This window comes from Mercenaria mercenaria, chromosome 6 (assembly GCF_021730395.1).
Source record: "Mercenaria mercenaria strain notata chromosome 6, MADL_Memer_1, whole genome shotgun sequence".
NCBI lineage: Eukaryota > Metazoa > Mollusca > Bivalvia > Venerida > Veneridae > Mercenaria > Mercenaria mercenaria.
Genome location: NC_069366.1, coordinates 52,047,597 through 52,064,694, shown reverse-complemented (window position 1 = coordinate 52,064,694; position 17,098 = coordinate 52,047,597). Strand labels below are relative to the sequence as shown.

The 17,098-nt window shown below is 32.1% G+C and overlaps 1 protein-coding gene across 1 annotated transcript; it reads right to left on the bottom strand.

The window, feature by feature from the left end:
* Window positions 1-8,250: 8,250 nt before the first annotated feature.
* On the bottom strand, window positions 8,251-15,978 carry LOC123548898 (uncharacterized). The gene is made up of 7 exons (XM_053545897.1): window positions 15,748-15,978; window positions 12,861-13,855; window positions 11,715-11,921; window positions 10,942-11,069; window positions 10,369-10,511; window positions 9,915-9,994; window positions 8,251-8,843 (listed from the first exon to the last, which is right to left on the bottom strand). The coding sequence occupies exons 1-7, from the start codon at window positions 15,857-15,859 to the stop codon at window positions 8,622-8,624; spliced, it is 1,887 nt and encodes a 628-aa protein (XP_053401872.1). The 5' UTR covers window positions 15,860-15,978; the 3' UTR covers window positions 8,251-8,621.
* Between the last annotated feature and the right edge of the window lie 1,120 nt (window positions 15,979-17,098).

Below are 17,098 nucleotides of genomic sequence, written 5' to 3'. Positions count from 1 at the left end.
TGTATGAAAATTTGATATTTCCAAATCCAACTTAAAATTATCTGTAATTGAAATCAAAATCTTAAAACTACTTAAATCAAATTCCAAACTTATTGGTGCAATTTCTGATTTATCAAATTCATAATCATCATTACTTATTAATGTTTCCTTAATATAATTATTAATATCTGTGTAACTGTAAGAACCATTTGTAAATATAATATCTTTCCAATCCTTACCATTATGATAACGAATTCTTTTATTGTCATATTCATCACTAATATTATGCCAAGAGTAGGTCATAGTGTTAATACTATCCAAACCAACAACATAAGTTTTATTTTTATCTAAAATTAAAGAACGACTAAATCTAATTGTAAAATCACTCGGTTTATTTTTATTATCTTTAACTGTTTCAGAACTTAATACTATTTTTTGTTCCATTTATATATAACTTAAATTTAAATTCAAGAAAAATATTTTTTATAAAACATTTCATGTTCTTTTGGTAACAATTCTTTCATTTTTAATAGTTCATCAATTATTCTAATACCTTCATTTTTTAGTTCTTCATTATTATTTCCAGCATCAATTGAACCACAAATTAACTCCAACTCATTAACCAATTCTTCTGGATTACATGGACAGCCGCCATAACCTTGTCCTCTAATTACTTTTTTAAATTTCATAGATCTTTTATTGATAGGTAATCCTGATTTTTCTGTTAATTCTTTGAATATTTTTCTTGAATGAATTGAATATTTTTTATTATTGTTATATCTTTTATTAATCAAATCAATTAAATCATCATCAACTTTAGTGTTAATAACTTCTTTTCCAGTTATTCTATTCTTAGCAATTAATTTGTTTTGACCATAAAGTTTATTTAAGTTAATAATTAAATTACCATATTGTCCATTTGGTGAAACTTTATATGGGTTATGATGTTTTATTCCTTGTCCATCTTGTTCATATGTAGGACCCATACCAAGAATATAATTTAACCGGTCTTTGTACTTTATCAGTACGTCTTGATCATGTTTTAATTCTTTTGCTTTTTCTCGTTTATTTGGATCTTTTGATTTTGATTTGCTAGCTATTAGACCATTTAATTTTTTAATATCTTCAGTAACATCATTTATTGTGTCTTTAAGATCGTCTTTATTTATTTTATCCGGATGAAGTATATTTGCATTTAAAAGGTCAAATATTTCATTCGGTTTGGAATATTCATATTCTTCTAAAACATTATTATCCAAATCAGCATCCAAATTTATTGTATGTATTTCCTTTGCTTTCGGTCTTGTCATAACAATTTCATGAAATTCTTCCGGTTCTCCAGTTGTATCATACTCACCTTCTTTTAATGGTTGTAATGGTTGTTGTAGTTCCGAGGGTGGTTGTTCTTCCAATATCTCTGCCAACCTTTTTAGATTTTCTATTTCATATATCTTATTAGCAAAACTTTCTGGAAGTAACGCTAATTGTTGTTTTATTCCAGGTAATGCTTTTAACTGACTTGATAATTGTTCTTTTTGACTTTCTATTTTTTCAGTAATTGGTTTATAAATTTCAGTATACATATCCCGATTTGTAGCTTTTCTTATTTTTTCTCTCATTATTTCTTCTCTAAGATTTCTCATCTTTTGCCCAACTAATTTTTTTCTTATTATCATTTCATTAAGTTTTGATTGCATTTATATAATAATGTAAGATAATGTAAAATAATGTAAAATAATGTAAGATAATGTAAGATATTGTAAAATAATGTATTATAAAGTTTTAAAACTTTAGTTTTTAATTATATAAATGGAAATTCCAAATTATGATACAAAAAGTGATAAATCCAATAACTTTAAACAATTTTATCATTTTATGCCAGATTCATGTTTTAGAATGTTAATATGTGGATCGTCAGGATCTGGAAAAACAAATACATTAATGCATATACTTCGAAAACCTCTTATATATTATGATAAATTATACTTATATGCTAAAAACTTAGAACAATCTAAATATCAGGATTTAATTAACAACTTAAATCAAATTGCAAAAAAGATTAAATTAGATCCAAATGAAATACTTGAATGTTCAGCTGATCCCGACCAAATTGAACCTTGTGAGAATCTTGAATCAGAAAAACAAAAAGTAGTAATATTTGATGATTTTGTATGTGAAGATAAAAAAGTTCAAAATGAAATAACAAAATACTTTATTCAAGGACGTCACAAAAACTGTTGTGTTATTTATTTAAGTCAGTCTTACTATAAAACACCAAAAGATATTCGAATTAACTGTTCACATTATATTTTATTTGAAAGTCCAGGTAAAATGGAAAATAATAGGATTTGTGATGAACAAAATATAAATCGTGATACTTTTGCTAATGCAACAAATCAAAAATATGATTTCTTATATATTGACAAACCAAGGAAGTTTTTAAGAAAAAACTTTACTGGTAATATATAATAATTATATAATGGGAGTTTTTAATGATGTAAAACAAATTAATCAACCTGACAGTATAAGTAAAGTTAAATTTGATATTGATTTAAGTGATTATGCTACTAAAAAACAATTCAAAAAGCTTAAAAAGGAAACGGAATCGTATCTTCATAGAAATAAGGAACTTGATAACACAATGAATAGAGCATTAGATATGGGAGGTAATGAAATAATCAACCTAGGAAATCCAGATAAACCCAACGATGCAGTTTCAAGACGGTTTGTGTATAAAAAAATTCAAAGTGCAATAGATGACTATAAACTTGAAGATGTCAAAAGTATAAAACAAACACTAGAAGTAGAAGTAAAGAATATTGAAGAATTAACAAAAGATTTTAAAAAGAATTCATTATTAATTAATCAATTACAAGGTAAAATTGAAGAAGAAATGAAAGCTATGACTGATTCTATTAAAGAACTTGAAGAAAAATCTGATTTGACAGATGAAAACATAAAAGAAGTATTTCGAGTTAATTTAAACATTTTATACACTCAAGTTCAAGAATTAAAAGATAGTATGATTAAACATGAAGAGCTAAAAGATAAGATTGTTGAAGCTGAGAAAAAGTTACAAAATATGTATCAGTTAGAAATTAGAACAGAAATAAATAAACTAAATACTGAAATGACAAAAGGGAATCAAGATTTACTCGATACATTTTCAAATAAATTTGCAGAATATAAATCTGAATTGGAAAAGGCAGCTTCACAAAGAGGTGATGATCATGATACAGCATTAGATAACCTTAAAAAAGAAATTAATTCTAAAATAGATGACTTTAAAAAACAAATTCGAAATTGGATTAGTATTGTTGACAACCGTCACAATTTAAAATATGCAGAATTAAGTAATATTACAAAAAAATTACAAGAAGATATTAATGAATTTAATGATAAAGTTGAAGAACATAAAAATGAACTGGACTTTGTAGTTGAAAAATCAGTTAAACAAGAAGAAGCAATTAAGATAATTAATGATAAAATTAAAAAAATAGCAAATGATTTGGACTCTGTAGTTGAAATATCAGCTAAACAAGGAGAATCAATCACTGCTAATACCCAAGTAATTACTGCTAATACTAAAGCAATAACCGTTAATGTCGGAGAAATTACCACTAATGCTGAAGAAATTACAAAAGTAAAAAATGTTTTCTTAAAACAAGAAACACAATTAGCTAGAACAAAAGGTGTTGTTGACAATTTGTCTGCTTCTGAAGTTGCTACAACAAAACGAGTTGATGATTTAGCTGAAATAATTCTTAAACTTAAAAAGAAAGACAAAAAAATAAAAGAAGAATTGGAAAAAGAAATAGAAAAATTAAAACATGAAGTGTTTCTCTTTGAATACTATAATAAAAGTTTTTATGATTACGTAAAAATGAAAAAGTATTTTAACCGTCATGGTGCTTGGATATATTCAACATATGAAGATCTGGGCGGTCTGGGCTATTTAAATATATTTCAATTAAGACCTGGAATTATCGTAGATTATAAAGATTTTATAACCACAAACCAAGAATATAAAATAGATGTACTAGATGTGACTTTGAGTGGTGTGTTTATAGCTAGAAAAACTGGAATTTATATAATAGATATTAATATTTTATTAACGGGGGCCAGGCCCATAGGTGGACCGGATAAACCGATTAAAAGTCCAATATCACATTTTATATTTAGGTGGTGGAATGATAGGTTTCGGGATGGTATTGATGATCTATTTTTTGGTAAATTTAGCAGTAATATAATAAATATAGCAGCTGAGGCAGCTGAGGACTTTGACACTGATCAGTTAATATCTATGTATAAGAAAAAAAATAAAATTTATTTAACACAAGGAACAATGTTTGATATTCACCCGTATGAGGATTCAACATCTACAGAAGTAACATTTTCACTTATGAGGGATAGTTACATTAGATTCTACATATCGGATGAATCTATACCGGACGGACGTGCCGATATAAGCAAACTTTTGGATTAAAGGTTTTAATTACTATGTGTACCCTAATAATATACTTACTAATTGAAAATAAGATCGAATAAGTTACATTTTATCAATAAAAATAATCTGCCAAAAGTTTGTCAAGTTGGCAGCGACTGCCACATTGCTGCCACTTGGCAGGATTTTGGCAAAAATTTGGTGGAAGTGTTTAAAATTATCTTTAATCATATTTTACTATAGGTTTTAACAATAATTTGTTAAAATTTGTTTTAAATTTGTTGAAATTGGTCAGCATTGATCGGTTTAGGTCAAGGGTTAAAATTAATTTGGGTCAAAAGTGTACCAAAAACCCCATTTCTTATACTACTAATACAGTTGTCTAAATGCTTAGACGATATGTATCCATGTAGACACTATAACACATACACAAGATATGTTGGTCCATGGTTCGAATCCGTCTCGAAGGTTTCTGTTACGTGTATTTTTCTCCGTGCATAACATTCTCGAGAAAAAAAACATGCTTTTCGCGGATAATTGCCGAACAATCAAACTGTCAGATCGCCTCGAAGTATTCGGTTATGTACAAGAACAATTGTAATTGAAAAGAACTATGCATTCTGCACAATATTCTGCACCCTGGCTTAACATCTTAACAAAAAAGTAGATAAAGCTTGTAAATTGAAGAGTTAAAAAAATACTAATCAAATTTAATTTACTAAAAACAAAATGTTGAATAACAAACTTTACCGTGAGATTCTAAACAGAAATCTGTCCGCTCTACATATTGCGCTAGCCAGTCATTTTACAAAATCTCTTGGTCTACTTAACAAATATATTTTTTCATATATGTATGACAAGGTCAATCCGGATACGTTTAAAATAAACTAAAGGTAGAACTCGGTCATTAACGAACTATGATTTGCATAATGTCCTTTATTCCATATCAGGCGACAAATATCACTGTAAATGTTCTGAATTTAACCCTTAACCCGCTATATTTCTATAATGGACTAGTCCATCTTTCAATTTGGACAGTACCACTTATTACTCAAAGGGGTTTTCACTGAAAATTTACTGACTGAATAGCGAACAGTGCAGACCATGATCAGACTGCACGGATGTGCAGGCTGATCTTGGTCTGCACTGGTCGCAAAGGCAGAACCATCTGCCGCCAGCAGGCTAAGGGTTAATACAGGCTTTTTGTCGAAAAGACATGTAAATGTGATTACATTATTCATGATTCAATTTTTTGCATTGTGTAAAAATGTCCGGATGTAGGGATATAAAACTCATGGAAATAAAACCGTCTAGGGTAATTGCGTTTTAAATCAGAAGTAGCTTTAATATTAAGGTTGGTAAAAAGAGAAAAATATTCATATATTTTGTACACAGTATATGCATTTTATTAAGCTCGTTTGAAAGAGATATTTATTCAAATGGCACGAAAAGACCCTATACACCGGATACATATCCATCCAATAGGATATACTGCTGCGGGTTCAAATCACTTAATTTTACAATTCGAATGTTTACAGTCTTAATGTATAACCTTGTACTTTATATTTCCATGTCTAAGATAGCTTTCAAAATGTCATTCCTTCTCATGATTCTTGGTAATTTATATTGCATGCTAAATGCATGAGGGTTAGAGGCCAACAATTTTCCTTCACTGTGTCGATAATTTAAAAACTTACACTTATAAGCTTCGGTGTATAGCTGTTAGAGTTACAGGCGTGAAGTTAGCAGTAGAGCAGTAACACCAGTATAACTGCTGTAAATGCTATAACGTCAAAGCAGTAACGCCAGTAATACTGCTGTTACTGCTGGAACGTTATAGCAGTAATAGCTGTATTAGTGCTACTACTGTTGGAAGTTATAGCAGTAACAACAGTATTACTACTTTTAATGTTGGCAGTTTTAGCAGCAACAGCAGTATTACAGCTGCTACCGTTTGAAGTTACAGCAGTTATGACAGTAGTTGGAAGTTGTATAGATTATGCTGATTCTGCACCGACAGGATGCACTTGGGCCATGATTTGGTCACATAAGATCATCGTTGGGGTCTTTATAAGATATGAAATTAGATTAGTTTTAGCAGTTTATGCATTCTGTGCCGACGAGAAACGGTGCAATGTGTTGACCTTGTAACTGCTGTAATTCACAGCGTCCAGGAGGACTTGGGGATAAATTAAACCATGTGGATATATTGCTGGTATGTATGTCCAAGTAATAGTACTTATCACATTGCTAACGGATCTTCATGATGCCGACGACATGCGCTCTCTAGTGTTTTTTCTATTATCCATCATTGTTACTATATGGCATCATACACTATCAATTAATGGGTTTGTTACTGACTCTTTACGGAAATATGTTCGCCAGTTTGATAAATGTTGTTGGGGTGCGGGGCGTTAGCCTGGTCCCTATATTTATCATACTGACCGCAGATATTTCTGCGGAGGATCACTAACAAACTCTATAACTGATTTGTTATCGGCCACATATTTTTAGCGTAAAATGGCATGAAAAACTACCGACCTTTCACAGAAATGATTATAGGGATCACCACTAAACCACCTTTTAGGCAATGAAAATATTGGGAAAATAATGATAGCTATAACTGTTTTTGATACAATAAGTAGTCTTTCATTGCAGAATTAGATATTTGTGACAAAATGACTTTAAGCTGATTTAAACTATCAATTATTAATATATCATATATCAACATATGAGCCGCACCTTGAGAAAACCAACATAGTGCATTTGCGACCAGCATGGATCCAGACCAGCCTGCGCATCCGCGGAGTCTGGTCAGAATCCATGCTGTTCGCTTTCAACGCCTATTGCAATTAGAGAAACCGTTAGCGAACAGCATGGATCCTGGTCTGGATCCATGCTGGTCGCAAATGCACTATGTTGGTTTTCTCATGGCGCGGCTCATATATTTAGAGGATAATTCTATACATGGCGAAGTGAATGCAATACACTGTATCATTTTGTGAAACGTTTTGTTTGTAGCTTTACTTGTCTTTACCCGCGACTTAGGATTTGTTATTACTGATCCGCATAGCGTACAGATACATCAGTACAAATATGTGTTTTAACGTTAAAAATGATATATAGCTATATTCTGTTTTTATAGAGTAACAAACGTGGTACTGACAAATACGCTGCGAAAGTCAAAACTGGGTTCCAAAATTTTCAATTTACAAGACTTTTATTATGTATTAGCTAGAAGCGTAACATTTAGAATACCCCTCGTACATGAAACAATGATTTACGATCTGGACAGAAAATTAAACAAACACATTATAAACGATTCTTTTTAACTTTGTTAGTCTTGGTTTTCCAGCGGTTTATAAGCAGTCGGCTGAAAACTTCTAAACAGTAACGGGGAAAACGCTATCATCTATGCATACAAAAAATGCGCAATGGTAGTTATTCTATGTGTCTTTAAGGTCACTGGCCTCCGATAACGTATAAAAATGCGTATAATGTAATGTATGTATTAAAATGACATATATACCCTCATCTTTTCGGTACATGACCTGACAATGTAGATGTGTCAAATTATATAGGTCACACTTACCGATTCAGTTAGTTTAATGTCGTAAATATCCATAATAGAGGACAACAACCACTTCTGAATGTTTTGAATTAAATGAGTGTAAAGAGTTTACGCATTTCATCGTAATTCAATACAAGTATTTAAACCATGCTTCATTTAATGTGTTTCAATTTGAATATTAGATGAAGACGTCCTGATATCAGTTTAAAAACGTCTCGCCATTACGTATAGGTGAAAAAAAAATCTAGTGTAGTAATACAATTTAACTATTTAATCTAATAACGCTAATAATAGTTTGTTCATTTACTTGGCAAAACAAGAACAGAAGCACCTAGTTATATATCATCCTTCCATATACATCCAAATTTAAGGTGGTGTATACGTAACGATAATCGGAAACTTCCGTTCGGTTAGGTATTCTATGTAGATGCGAATTCGGCATCCTTCGGTATGAATAGAAAGCCAGGTATTCCGAAGAATGCCGATGCGCCAAGCAAGAATACGAAATTGCACGGAAATTTCCAATTGCCATTACGGATCCACTACGTTAATACACATTGAGGTCAATTTTAACACAACAAAAATTGAACCTGTCTTTTGTAACAGTTCAATTTATCATATCATCCTTTATATTTTCATATCTAACATAGCTTTCAAAATGTCTTTCCTTCTCATGATTCTTGGTAATTTGTACTGCATGCAAAATGCGTCTGGGTTTGATGCTAACATCATTTCCTTTATTTTGTCGAATGCGCCCGTTTTCATCTGAATCATTTGAACTGGTTGAAGTTTGTTGTTTTTGCGCATTGCCGCGTATACAGTATGTCTTTCACACAGTTCCTTATCAACCTAAAAGAGAATTTAAAAGCATACACTCACAAAATTATGTTTTAATGCAAGAACGTTTGAGGAGGAATGAAAAAGGACCCGGAGATCTGAAATGATTTTCACGTTACCCGTTCGGCGTTAAGTAAGAGCCTATGTCACTTGATCATATTATATGATACTGCTGAAAAGAACTTATTCAGCATATTATTTAACCGTTATCAATCAGCAGTTCACAGTTCGTAAGAATTCACATAACTTATATACATTGATAACTTCCATAAACAAGACCGCTACTCTACCAGCACTAGCCATTAAAGATTTGGAACCAGGCATATTTCATCAGGATTGTGGAAGCGTCCGCTTCATTGATTTACATACTGTTTGTCGTTTGGTGCTTGGAATTGAAGAAAACGGCGTTTTATAAAGAGCAAAATACATCCACTTATTTTAAAAATGAATTCAACATGGAAAACATCTGCGTTAAAGAATTGGTACATAATATATATGTGGTGTTTGTCATAAGTAAAAGTATTTTCGAAAGCATATTCTAGCATAAAACTTCTGTTCTTGCCGGTTTTCGGGGGTGTTTTAACAAGAGAGAAAACGTGTGCTAACAGAGAGATTCTCGCGCTCACATGCTGTTGTAACACATTTTATATATGCGCGTTCCGTGGGAAAGCGTAAACGTATTACGGCCCCAAAACGGATAATTCAAATGGAAATGACGTCAACGTGAAAAAAAAAACTCAGATATTCCCGCGCATTTCATGTAAATTTAATGACGTTGAGGGAGAATGTATTCATTTATTAGGGCTTTTTTCGCTTTTTGTGCTAGAATAGCGTTAGTGCATGTTCATTTCGTGTTATAACATCTTCAGAATCCCTACGGGCTCGGGAACCAACCAATCCCTCGGGATTCTGCAGACGTTATAACACGAAAAAACATGCGTTATCCCTACATAGGTCTTCTGTATTTCTGAATAAGTCTTAATATAATTTTATTGTGAAAACACAATCCCCATGTCTGTCCAACATGAAACAGATTTGGCCAGTGATTTCAATTTAACTTTTAAAATGGTCAAATGTACTTACCATATTTACCTCGTGTTCATCTAATGTCTTTGCATCTCTCAATTCAATGAACACAACATATCTTGAACTGGTATCGGGCGCTGAAATATATTCATCATGAGCAGATAGCGACATTTATAATTGGGTCGTCATTGCTCAACAAAAACTAACAAAAACAACATTTATTGCATCGTTTGATGTCAGTTCGAATAGCTTTTATTATGTACCAGTGAGGTCGCCTTAATATAGGTAACCTATTTTACAGAGTGTATAGAAGAATACACACTGGAAAAGACGGCATCAGACATTGAAAAAAGCCTTGTTTAATTTCAACAATATTATACAAACGTAGTAATAATGTAGTGCAAATCTTACACGAAGAATAAAAAAACTAAGGCGGAAGGGCTATATGCATTTTACAATCGTATAGCATGGCAATCTCATTGCATTGTAATATTATTTTCAAAGGTTTTACCTCCAGCTAGATGCACATGCACGCTTTCACAGCTGGTAAAATCTTCAATGCTCTCCTTCCATGTAGCAGCGGCGGCATAAACTGCATCGTGAAGGAGAAATTCAGGTACTTTTTCCATGTTTGCTGTTAAAATATCGCCAGCTCTGAAGAATTCACATGACAGAAAATACACATGCCACAAATCCATTCGGGAAAATAAATATTATAGATACAGGAAAAGTATCATTTATACAGTACATGCATAAGTCTTTACACACTTATTCTTAGCGTATTATCTGGATGACAATTCTACAGTTCTTTAAAACTTATATAATACACCCTTATATGTGCATGAACAAGTATTCTTGTATTTTTTATTCACAGAAGCCAGTCACCTGGACGAAATTAGTTTTTAAATTGTATATCAAGGCTTCCATGGATGCAATTTATCTAGGTGACATCTTTACCACAGCATTAATTGGTATATTAGTATTGTACCATAGAAGCGAGTTTCACAGATGATATTTTACCTGTGTATATATTGGTATATTGATATTGTACTATAGAAGTCTGTTACCCAATCGACATTCTTACCTGTACATGAATTGGTATACTGGTGTTGTACCACAGAAACCGGTTATCTTGACGACATCTTCCGTTCTATACCGATACAACCCATCAAATGTCGTAATCACCATCTCGTACATTTGTCCGACTTCCACCTTTGAAATAATGCACAACTGTATTTAGTTTGTTATGTATATATATTTTTTCTTATTGCCAGTGGTTAGATAACTACATAATGTGAATACACCATGTAAATGTTTACCATAAAAGATGGTTAGTTGTGATTTATGGATTTGTTACGAAGTTTTACACTTACTTGTTCTCATTGAGTGCCTAATACATATCATTATTTTCCTTTACCTATCTTTGTTGCGCTTCCATGATAGATTGGAAATCAATGAATTCGGAAGCTACGTACTATTTTAAAATATGCCTTTTATTTAGATTTTTGAAATATCTCAATATCTATCAAACTAGAAATTATATTGAAATGAAATAGTTCACTTTTTCAATACGTTTATACTAAAGGGGGATAATTACAAAATTTCAAGAAATAATAATAATATAAATTTAAAAAGGGATCTATCTCTACGTAATGGGTTTTTTGTTCATTAAATCTCTAACAGAATATATCAAAAATGAAAAAATTCATAAAATGTTGCTTAAATGTAATTGGCCACCTTTAAAGTGTATCGCTATCGTTATGGGATATTTGTTGTGGATATTTAACGATAGCGAAATATAAATTGAATAGACATATGTGAATTTAGTAACAGAAATTATGAAAGTCTGAAGCTGACCTGATGCGCGAGTAATGTGGATGGTGATTTTTCTTCAAATTCTTCAACTGGAAGAAACTCAAAGAAGTTTATTGGTAGTAAGGCCACGTAGTTGACATCTGGTTGTGCCATAGGATCAATGTTCATACCATACATGGTTTCAGTTCCAACATGAAGTAAAGTGACAATGGGTAGATCGCCCAAGTATTTCTCCCTTACTATATTTGCCTGAAAAATACACAAAATTATGGAAACAGGGATTGCGCGGGAACATGTTTTTCAAAACTGCATTTAAAATACATATCTCATATGTATTCTTTTTGAGAATATCTTTTTAATTGAAAATGGAAAATCTACAGATGTATTACATGTCTTTCAACTTTTTTCTTTAAAAAAGGTAACTTTATAAACAAACAAACGAAGCAATTATGATTGTTACAGGCAGTATTTTCACAAATAATGCATAAGTTAAATAGTAAAAACCTGAATGTAAAACAGAAGATATCTAAATGGGAAATAACAGTTCATTATTGATTATTCAAATATGTATGTATTTAGTATTTACAAAGATCCTAAAACAATATTCATCACTTGGCCCGTATGCCTTTATCAAGTAAGAGGCCAACAAAAAATAAGATCGTTACATTACAATCAAATGTAAAGTAGCTGAAATTTAGTTACATTTTATATAATTCTTGTACAATCATAACTTCAATAATATAATTTATATGTTTCTTCTTTTCTATATGTTCAAAGATGTTGGTGTTTAAAGATGAAATAAAAGATACAGAATCTATATTTTTTCACAAATGTTGTCTTTTAAAGAGAAGATTCTATAAGATTCACCTCGACGCATGTCCATATAAAAGTCGGTCCAAATGATTCCAATTTATGGATATATATCTTTTATTTCCGTTTACAACCTTGAAGGTGTTTTAAAATAATGTTCATTTTACATACTGATGGAATAGTTTAACGAAACGTGTACGTATTTCCAACTACAATCACTAGGAAACAATGTAATATGAGTGGCATATTTACATGTGTCGTATTCGAGGGCAAAGCAATAAACTCTTTTTTTTTTTTTTTTTTTTTGCCTTTCGAGCTGCTGAATATATTTCAATGTTAATCAAACGTAGCTTTTATAAAGGTTAATCATTTACCTACCGGTGTTTCAAACACTCCTGTCTTAATTGCCAGAAGACACGGACATTGCGGCCATATTCTAGATACAACACTCTTAAATCCCTTAGCAAATTCTTTCCTTAAAAATGCTCCGCGTCTTGGATCAGCTTTCATCAGATTATTTAATCGATTTCTTTCAACAGCAGGAATGTCCAAACTTTCTGAGAGTCTTCCATTTTCAATGTCATTGCAAAGCAAACTCCAGTCCTTCTCCAGTATTGTGAGTAAAGATAATGCTGTTGTTGAAACCATGGTTGAAAAACAGGACACATCATCTTCTGCAAGACTAAATGCTAAATGAATGTAAAGGGCCTCGTATTCCGTGTGTATGGATAGATTTGGGACAGCAAAAAATGGAACGTTGATTTTGTTTGTAACAGCTGACACAGGTCCAGATTCTATCCCGGATTTGGTGGCAATTAATGTTGGTAAAAGTTTTACATACAACCATTTTGTTAAAAAGTTATTTTCTGTAGCATACGTCAGAATGTATTGTAATGTTATCAGCCATGTCATTGCCTTATTCCGCTTTTTAGGGTTTTTTGGAAATACCTTGCTTTTACCGGAAGTTGTACCGGAAGTAAGGGCCAGATAGTAAGCTTTTCCGGGAAACAGTATATTTTCTGTTCCTTCCTCTTTTACCATTTCAGCATACTTCCGGTAATTACCGTATGATGTAAGTGGCATGGTTTCTCTAAATGTTTTGACAGAGTTAACATTTTCTAGACCGTGATCCCTCGCAAAAAGTGTATCCTTATTTTGTGCTAAGATTTCTTTAAGAATGTTTTCCTGTTGCTCTTCACACTTCTTACACACCTTATCAAAACGTGTTTTCAGTATATACCCACACACCATTGTGGCTCTTAAGTAAATGTACTGCAATATTAAACTTTTAAATGTGTGAGATGGTGCTGGTTTCAGTCTATAAATGTCTATCAGAATAATAGCGACCACAATACTGCTGGCAACGACCATGTCTGAAATTTAAAAAAAATGTAAATTTGGTATAGAAAGGAACATAATTTTACCAAATTCATTTAAATGATATATGTATAAATCGTTATAAAGAGCCATAACATCATATAATTATTATACCTCACTTTTGTCTACAATGATAAAATCCCATTTCCCGAGAAAGAGATATTTTGACTATCAAAAACATTTTCAACCTTTCTGACACGTGACCAAGTGACCAAGCAAATGTGACTGTCAGGTCATGTGACCGCGCTGATATCTTGAATGTCATATAAGGGCAAATAACTGCTTAAAGTTTTTAGCCAAATCATCAGTGTAGCCTAGTTGTGACGTCTATATTCAATGTGTACACAGGCGATACAGACGATAGTAATAGCTTTCGCCTCGGGTGACAGTCTGCCCTTGGGTTGACAATATCAATGTCACACTCGTTGCCATATGGTATTTATTTTATTATACCGAACAAAATTAAGTACATAAAAAGTTTTTAAAAAATGTTTCTGATTCATTTAATTCAACAGTTTCATCTTTTCAACATTCTCATGAACGCAAGCAAAATATCACACTGAATAGTAATGCCACTACTATAACTACTATATGTATACTATATGTGTACAAGGGAAGCAATCGTTACATGATTTGGCTAAAACATTGAAGGAGTTATTTGCCCTTATATGACATTCAAAATATCAGCGCAGTCACATGACCGGACAGTCACGTTTGCTTGGTCACGTGTCGAAAGTTTGATAGTCAAAATATCACTTCCTCGGGTATTGGGATTTTATCATTGTAGACAAAAATGAGATATAAGAAAGCAGACTATGTAAAAAAAAAAAAAGAACTGAGAGATGTACATCGCCAACAAAATCTATAAGAAGATCCTGTGGAACATTTATACGCAACAAAGCAAAAAAATAGTCGACTCTGCTGGATTTAGCGTGTTGACGAGAGGTAGTGAAACATGCAACATCCATCACGTTCCCTATCAAATAATGGTTAACAGATACAAAGATCAATATAAACCAGAAAATGGAAGAGACATTACTGCAGCGGCAGGGCATCCAATGATAGTTATTGTGATAGAAAATAAAATCTATAAGAAAGTTTTGCACGATCATAGAATATAAACCAATAAAGTAACAACAGGCTAGGTTTGGTTGTGTCTGTTAATGAGAGGTAATGAAATGTGCATCACTCCCTGTGCCAGCCGAGTATCGGCTTTGAAATTTCATTATTCAGATACCATGAATGGACTCCATGATAGAGAAAAACAACAGCAACAATAAAAGACAAACAAACAAACAAACAAACAGAAAACAGCACTGAAAGTGTAACTTCTAAAACCATTGCATGGTCAATGACTTAAATAGTTATATCTGAAAATAAGATCCTTGACGACTCATCTTCTTAGACCACATGTTACATCAGCTTACCCAATACAACTATGGAGAGATATTTAAATATGTTGTACCAAGCAATTAATCTTATTTTCCTTGTCAGTATTCCCTCTGTATTTGTCTAGCATAGATGTATTGCGACAACATGTATTCAGGTATTATCAAGGTGAAACAAGAACTTGCACTTGGATCATTTTCAAGGTAGTCTGTAAAATTATTTGTCGCCTCTTCCTGGCGGCTAGACACTCTTAGTCTGAAGGGTAGATATTATTTAAGAACTTCATTTTGACGAAAAAGCTACTATTTTGCCATAAATTATAGTACTATTCATTAGAAATAGAATCTACCTTGAAGTACAAATAATTAGGGATAGATAGCTAAAATATATAATGACTGCTTCGCCTGGGGAACAAACTCGGTGCCTTTGACTCCTCTTTGCACAGTTAACCAGACGGGCTGTCATTTTTAATATAACGTATATACATATAAATACTTACCAGGCAGTAATCTCGACCCTTCCTGTTTCCAGCAATAAATAAATCTTCCGCCACTAATAACTAAGAAGAAAAGAGCTATGTACAAAACTTTATTTCTCATAGAATAGAACATGATGACAGCTTACTTTTTCTTAATCCTTAACCATTAAGGTATTGTTGACATATTTAACTAAAGTTAGAACATATTAACTTAATCAAATATACATAATTATCCAGCACCGAGAGAGTTTATTTCCAATTTTTAAAAAACAGGCTTAAACAGATCATGTCTATGTTTATGTCAATGCGCATTCATACGCTCTAATTAACATTTAAAATACTTATGACATGGCATAATATCTATTCGTGTAACTTGTTCTATTTTATGCTACAGTGAGTATCGGTACAACTTCGGGATAAATTAAATTTTGTTCAGTGCATACTCAGAAGGATACCAATACCTCATACATTTTATTCGGTATAGATATTGAAGAGATACATATAAGACCTGGACAATTCTCGGTGGTTTAGTAGGAGCAACAAATGGATAAAAAAGACCTTGAAATATTGCTATACATCTGTCCGATGTATCTAGGACAAGTACCATTTTAAAATACATTATGTCTACTTAGCAAATACATCAAGTCCAACAATCAATTTGAGCACTTTGCTGTAATGCCTTAACTGACATAAAAGATAAATGTTCTACCAGAAAAAGAGAAAAAGAGTGAGCTGGCTAGGACTTGTCAAAGTTTATTTAAGTTATGCTTGTCCCTAAATTACCATGACTTTTAAGCCAAGCTTTTCAGATATTTCAAAGTTTGTTAAACGGTGACTCTTGACTGGATATTTTATCTCATGCCTTCACAAGTTGCCAGATAATGACCTTTTATGAAATAAGTTTCTACAAGCAAAATGTCTGAAAATATATTACGAACTGATCAGAAATAGTCCTATTGTAATTTAGCGTTTTTTGACCTTTCGGTCATTAACCTTTGTTTCCACAGCTGTATCTATAAATATCAATAAGACATAATAATTCGATGGCATAGTGCTATAAGGAAATAAGTGCAAAATGGCACTTTCGAGAAAATCGATAAAAACTATCCACTGCTTTTATTTCTGCTGTCATTAAAACAGAACTTTGCACATTTATGTAGAAGGTATTTCTGCGATAATTCGTGCTATTTATCCTTGTTAATCACAGTGCACCACTTTAAAGCACAACCCTAACCTAACCCTAACCCTATTTTTAGTAACAATGACCTTGACCTTGATCCCAGAAACCCCAAAATCAGTCCCAAGCTACAACTTTATATAAGTTTTCTATACACCAAGTTTCATCATGATAGCTCATTCCTAAGTTAAGTTA

Excerpts from the sequence above, each read along its gene's own strand:
- LOC123548898 (XM_053545897.1), bottom strand. The coding sequence starts at position 15,859 with ATGTTCTATTCTATGAGAAATAAAGTTTTGTACATAGCTCTTTTCTTC. Across the intron at positions 9,995-10,368 it reads GCATGTGCATCTAGCTGGAG|CGCCCGATACCAGTTCAAGA; the intron begins GTAAAACCTTTG and ends AATATATTTCAG. Across the intron at positions 8,844-9,914 it reads ATGAACACGAGGTAAATATG|GTTGATAAGGAACTGTGTGA; the intron begins GTAAGTACATTT and ends ATTCTCTTTTAG.